The 6,792-nt window shown below is 43.7% G+C and overlaps 2 protein-coding genes across 3 annotated transcripts in view; one reads left to right on the forward strand and one right to left on the reverse strand.

The window, feature by feature from the left end:
* Window positions 1-4,227, forward strand: part of BMP7 (bone morphogenetic protein 7) — a 43,558-nt gene extending 39,331 nt beyond the window's left edge. Inside the window, exons 6-8 of the mRNA XM_008634969.2 lie at window positions 62-138; window positions 782-892; window positions 1,421-4,227. Coding sequence (XP_008633191.2) covers window positions 62-138; window positions 782-892; window positions 1,421-1,570 — 338 coding nt within the window. The 3' untranslated portion in view covers window positions 1,571-4,227. The remainder of the gene's footprint in view (window positions 1-61; window positions 139-781; window positions 893-1,420) is intronic.
* Window positions 1-6,792, reverse strand: part of SPO11 (SPO11, initiator of meiotic double stranded breaks) — a 219,238-nt gene that overhangs the window by 75,980 nt on the left and 136,466 nt on the right. The gene's annotated exons all lie outside the window — the stretch shown is intronic.

Below are 6,792 nucleotides of genomic sequence, written 5' to 3' on the forward strand. Positions count from 1 at the left end.
CTGCTGAGGGCTGTGGGTGCTGGGGCAGCCCAGCCTCATGGCCACCATTGTCCCCTGACAGAGAACAGCAGCAGTGACCAGCGCCAGGCTTGCAAGAAACACGAGCTCTACGTCAGCTTCAGGGACCTGGGGTGGCAGGTAAGGGCTGGGCGTGACCGGGCTGTGACAGGGATGCCTTGGCTTCTCACTTACCTGCAGCAGGGAGATCAAGCCACTAACTGGATTTTTTATCTTAAATGCTGAGAGGAAAAATATTGTCTACTGCCTTTAGCATGCTTAAGTGCTTCTGCTAAGTTGGATGTACAAATATTTAGTGTGAGACTGGCTGGAAGCTCAACACACTCAGGTCCTTTTGAGGAGCTGTGGCCCTGCAGGTCCTCTGGCAGTGCTGAAGGCACACACAACTCTCCATTTTCATCTGCCCATTCTTTTAGACCTGGTTAAAGACATTTTCCTTTCTGAAAGCTTGTGTCTGCACTGTGTTTCTGGATGAAGTGATCCTTGTGGACAGCCAGGAGAACACTGCTGAATGGATAAACAGCCAAACCCAAATGTTCAGCTACTCTGTGGACACATTTGCAATGTGGGATGTGTCCCTCCAGGAAGAGCAGGCACTTTGGAGGCCTGTAAGAGAGCTTTAGAAAGGCCAGGGGGGCAGATTTTTATTTTGCAGGCCACTGTAACTGTGCATGGATGTGTGAATGGATAGATTTATGTGCTGGTTGGCTTTTTGTTTCACTGCATTTCTTTCTCCACAATCTAATGGCTTCAATTTAATCAGGACTGGATCATTGCTCCGGAGGGCTACGCTGCCTATTACTGTGAAGGAGAATGTGCTTTCCCCTTGAATTCCTACATGAATGCTACAAACCATGCCATTGTACAGACACTGGTAGGTGCAGCCTGTCTCCTGACCTGGAGTAACATCTGACAGGTGCTACTCAGAAATAAATTTACACACAGAAGGGTCTCCTAGCTAACAAGGGAGGGAAGGTCTGCCTTAGCTCATGAAGTGCCTGCAGCATCTGGCTCCACATGTCTGGCTGAGTGGCCTGAATCAGCAGCTGGCCAGAAATGACCCTGCCTTTGCTGCAGGCATTGGCAGGCTCTCTCTGGTTTGCAAGGGCCCTGTGATAGTGTAATGGGGGTTTAGTCCCACTGCATGGGAAGGAAGGAACAGGACATGAGCCCCACTATCAGCATCTCTCCTGGGAAAACTCTGTAAGGATCCACTCTGTGCTGCCACCAAAAGTGGATTTGGGGTCAGGCTGAGGAAGGGGTCTGTGTATCCCAAAGCTACACAGCTCAGCTGCTGTCTGAGGGAGGGTATGGGACAGGCAGAAGGTTGCCCAGGAAAGAAGAATATGGGGGAGGAGAGGGGAAAAGTAAATCTTAACGTGCCTTTACTTTCATTCCCCAGGTTCACTTTATAAACCCAGAGACTGTGCCGAAACCCTGCTGTGCTCCTACACAACTCAATGCCATCTCAGTGCTCTATTTTGATGACAGCTCCAATGTTATCTTAAAAAAATACAGGAACATGGTGGTACGAGCATGTGGCTGCCACTAGATTTGTAGGAAAGAGAAAGACGAAAGAAAAAGAAGTTATTTGTAAAGAGTGAGTTTGTATGGCTGTGTGGGGGAGGGGGAAAGGTTGGTGCTCCAGCCATGGGTTTAAAAAAATCCCAAACCATTTTAGGACCAGGCCTCTGGAAGTTCAGACAATGGAACAGTTTCTGAATCTAAAGAGACATTTGAACACATTTTGTTTTAGTTTATTACAGACAATGAGCTTGTAAACTGAAACAAGCCAGAGAAACCGTTTAAAACCAAATCTGCTTACAAAATTGGCTCCTACAGTACATACTTTTGCAAACGAGTCTTTCTGGAGATTGCAAACTCACCAGTGTTGATTGTGAGTAAAACAGTAATAATCTATCCAAGGTGAGACTGTGCTGTGACTAATAAGTGTGTGTAGTTCCTGTAACACGGTTTGCAATAAAATAAGTGAACAAAATATACCTGGAGTGAACAGGTATTTTGTTAGAGAATCATTGCTTCCACCCCTCTGCTTCAATTTCATAAGCAAAATGAAGGATGAATTACATGCAACTTCCAGTTTCAAACTACAGTAGCAAAAGCTGGATGTGGATTGACACAAATTCAAAGGACAGATTAGGCTAAGAAAAAAAATCAAGTGGCAAGCAAAAGACTGAAGAAAAGTTCTTCAAAGAGCAAGAATTTTGGGGTGTACTTTTTTCTATCAACAAGGAAGGAAATTTCCTCTTGCAGCCAGGAAGTATTTGAATTTGCATTGAACTTGAAACAGGAAAGCATCAAAATGCTGAGAAGCAGGGATTAAACCTAATGTTTAGCTGGGGTATCCTAAGCAGCTACAGAGCTGTAACTAAAGATCCTGCTGCTGTGTGGAAAATGTCCACCGACTTCCCTGAGGGAACAAGTTCCAACACCTTCCTGAGAACACGGAGGCTCAAGCACAGAAGGTGCTGTGAGCTGGGATGTACACCCAGCACCACACAGACTGGGAACCAGCTAGGAAACCTTCCTTCCTGGGGTCAGTGCTTCTGATAAACCTCCTGCTCTGTTGGCTTCACCTCAAAAAAACCCCAAAACAATCCCTTTTAAGGGCCACCAAGAAGCTGGAACAAGAAGCAAGAAAATGTCCCCTCAAGGCTTTTATTTTTCCTTCTTTTAAAGTCACAGGTTACCCAAACATCACACTTAAGTAATTAAGGCTCAATTAAAGTTGTTGCAAAGAAGAATGCAGAGTTGCAGTAACCAATCATAAACAAATCCCCCACTTTGGCACGCATCAAAGAAGGATTGGCTTAAATTCCACCACGGAGATAAAAAGAAAATAATGCCCAGTAAAACACCATGTCCAGCACACCCAGCTCTAAATCTCCAAACTCCAAAAAGCTAAACCTCCAACAGATGGGTCCAGGACATCGCCAATCCCTGGAGAAGGGTCTCTGCTCAGTGAGGAGATGGGGCGATGCAGCCACAGTGGGGTCTTGGCTCCATGTCTTGCCTTAAAGGAGGGTTCAGAGAAAGAAGATAAATGAAATTCTGGACTTCGCTCACTACTCTTCTCCCTTTAAGTCACAGATCAAATCCAGACCAGATGCCTCACTTTAAAAGGAATAAGCAAAGGAAGAAAAAAACCCCAACTGTCTATGAAATAAATCAGAAACTTGTTTCTGATGGCCTAATTCTCATCTCATTTAAGTAAATTGGTGTTTTCCCAGCAGTTTTCTCAGTAGCAGGATTAGGCTGAGGGGAAAGGGGAAGTCCATCCACAACATTGGTAGGTTTTGGATGGAGGCCTTGGTGAGCAGCTGCCACGTTGCCAGATGTGCCTGGCATCCCACCCAGGCCACTCCAACATCTTCAGGAGCGGCCTGGCTGCAGCAGGCACACTCCACAGGCAGGGCTCCAGCAAACTCCCCACGGGGAGACTTTGGGCAAACGCAGCCAGCCACATGGCAGGACAACAGCTGAAGCCAAAAGTCCACCTCTCACAGGGCCTGCAGCCAGCACCATCCACCATCAGCAGCCAAAACTGCCCTCAGTGCACTCCTGGTTTAGAGTGAGGAACTGAAATCACACAGATGGGAAACATCTTTTGACATTGTATACATATATACAGCAGTGCTTCTGTAAACCTCCTAAAGGAAGTGAAGGTGCTGCCTAGAAAGTTAAAAGCTAATCATGCCTGAACTTCCACTATTTAGTAGTCAAGGATTAGTTTTCTCTTGCGGGTGTTTCAGTGTTGGTGGTCGCTGCGTTGGTGTATTGCATTTTTACCTTGGGCCACGGTATCTTGCTGTATAGGACTCATATATTAAATATTATGTGGGGATTGTTTCTGTTTTGGTTTTTTGTTGTTGTTTTTAAGCATAATAACAGGATTTCTGTTGCTAGGCTCAACATCAGCTTCACTGTTTGTACATTTTTATGTAAATAGTTGTCACAAGCGGAAGAAGAATTATTTATTTCCATCTCTGAATTCCTTTTCAATCACATGCAGGAAAAATGATTCTCGGTTCCTAAACACATTTGTTTCCTTATTTAAGAAGATATTTATTAACAGTTGGCAAAAATGCATACACATTTCTGGTTCTTTTCATAGAGCAGTTGTCAGAAGCCTTTTTGTACAAACTAGTAAAATAAATCATTGCAACTTTACAAAAGACGTCCCGACGACATTGTGTATCTGTGTGGTTATTCTCCTTTTATTCAAAGAACCTTTTTGGCTGGGCAACGTTTCATCTTGAGCCTCTGTTTTTGTGCAGCTCAATCTCTATGTACGGGCAAAACTGTCACATGTCATTATTTGGTGCAGCTCCTTCGGTCCAAATACAACAGGGAGGGAAGAATAGCAAAAATATGGATGTGTTTTGCAGTCAGTGCTGCAAACATCCATGATTGAATTATAGTGCAGCTGTCAGCAGCTGTTTGAAAGAAGCAGGGGGTAAATTAGTTCTGTTTACTGCTAACATAGTTCAGAGATTTAGTCATCCCAATAAAATTATAGAGGCACAAGAAAGGAAGAAAGAAACTCCAAAGAAACATCAGCCAAGAAGCTGACATTTTCTAATTTAGATTGTTTTAGCATATTTGAGAGATGCTGCTGGCATGAGGTTTCCTACTGTGGATACCACACTGCATTGCTATGGAGGCAGCTGAAAAAAATAATGGTCTAAATCCCTCTATTAACTGAGCATATCTTCAGGGCATAACAGCAATTTTGGTGTTCTTGTTTACTTTGAACAGTGAGCAGAGTTTTGCCAGTTTACATACATATATTTGCTGGGCCAGAGGATTAAGTCATCAGCAGTTGGGAGTTAATCTGCCATCTTCCACGAGCAATTACAAATTCATAATTAAATTTGCTTCATGCACTGCTCTGAGAGTCCAGCAAAGCATCCGTGGAAAGACCTTTATTGATGTAAAGTGATACCTACTCAGCTTCTGTAGGCCTGGACTAATTTTAGAAGGAGGATTCTCTGGTATTTCTCATTATGGTCCCAATTCTCTGCGTTTTGGTGAAGAGAGGGGTGGTGCCAGCAAGAGGAGAAAGAATAAAATAAATATTTTTGCTTTGCAGGGCCAGTCTTGCAGCCAACAGCAGCTTCACTGCTGACTTCAACACGTCCAGCCTTATATCATGAAATATCTGTTGGTCTCCAGCTCTGCCAAATACACACAACTTGCTGGATGTGCTTTGGAGCAGCTTTCCCAGCCTAGGAGCCAAAACTCCATTCCCAAGCTGGTTGCAGCCTCCCCTTGGTCTGCAGCACTCCTGTGGCTTTGTCTCCTCATCTACTGTTCTGGAAGAGGAATTCTTGACGTGAATACATACACTGCCATAAACTGGCAGGGCCATAAAACCCTAGTGAACAAGCTTCCAAACAGCTAGATTTATCTGAGTAATGACATTTTAAAGCACATTTAAAACATTTTATAGAACAGTTATTTTAACTTCCTTCCAGGCCAAACTTTGAGGATGTTATGTTTGCTTAATTGAGCTGTTTCAGATCTGTTCCAGCACCGACAATAAGATCGTTTTGTCCCTATGCAGGAAACTGCCTCTGTTGCTGCCAGTGTTCACATAATAAAAAATAATGATTTAAAATAAGCCTCAGTGCAATTTTAAGATTCCTGATTGTTATGGAAGTGTCAGCTGTGAAGCCTAAAACCAGAGAGGGACAGCAGAACTTGCACAAGTGCAGCTCAGGGCACAGCCAAGGGCTGCTGGATTCAGTCCCTCAGCTCTGCCTGCAATGGGAACAGATACTTCTGGATGAAAAAACCCCAAAGACTCATCTTTTGAGTTCAGAATTCACATCCTCTGTATGCTTCCATCCCAATACCCTGCTTGCTGACTTCCACTGCTGCCACAAACATATTATTCTCTGTATTCAACCTTCCTTCGGAGAGAAATTCTGCCCAATTAAGCTAAAAGGGGCCTGTTTGAAGTTTTTATTTATCAGGTAATGATTGACAAGACCTCGAGGCAAAAACTAGGAGCACTTTATACTGCAGTCATTCATTACCCGAGTACAAAAGCAACAAATGGGTTATTATGGCCACTTTGAGTTACTCTGTTTTAAATAAAAATGTCTATTCCCTTTTTCTACTTAATGCTGTGGAATTTGTATTCCTAAATCAGCAGCCAAGAAAGACCAGAAGTTTAGGATAACAGGTTTAACGCACTGATTTGTTTCCTAGCTGGTTTTCCAAGGGTCTGTTTACCAGGCAATAGGAGCAGACTTTTTAATTTTAATATTTGGAAAGTTGTTTCTTGGTATTGTGAGGTTTACCACATTGAGATAAATCTGCTGTTTTCTCCAATAGAATCCTCATGTATGAATTCACGCCACAAATGAAGACAGCACAATATTAAAACAGCTTAAATTTGGCTTTGTATTTAAAAGGAAAACAGGAAAAGCCATAGAGAGATTCATCAACTTCACACTTTTTTTCACCAGGGAAAGGTACTGGAGAAAGTTGGGGAAAAAAAAGGGGGCTCAGCCTCAGGCCTACAAACCCTTGGAAAGGCAGCTTTGCACTTGACCAGTTTTTGCAGGCATGGTTAAGCATTTAACCATTTGCAGACTAAAGCTCTACATGGGGCTGCTTGAATTAACCTCACCCTCAGAGAATTGGCTTGCTTGTCTGCAATAAAACCCAGTCCCAGGCCAGTCAGCAGTAATTTGGGGAATGGAGCGTTTGTGTCTGGGCCTGGGAGGGGGTGGGTGGCTGGAG

This window comes from Corvus brachyrhynchos, unplaced genomic scaffold (genome assembly GCF_000691975.1).
Source record: "Corvus brachyrhynchos isolate BGI_N302 unplaced genomic scaffold, ASM69197v1 scaffold10, whole genome shotgun sequence".
Classification (NCBI taxonomy): Eukaryota; Metazoa; Chordata; class Aves; order Passeriformes; family Corvidae; genus Corvus; species Corvus brachyrhynchos.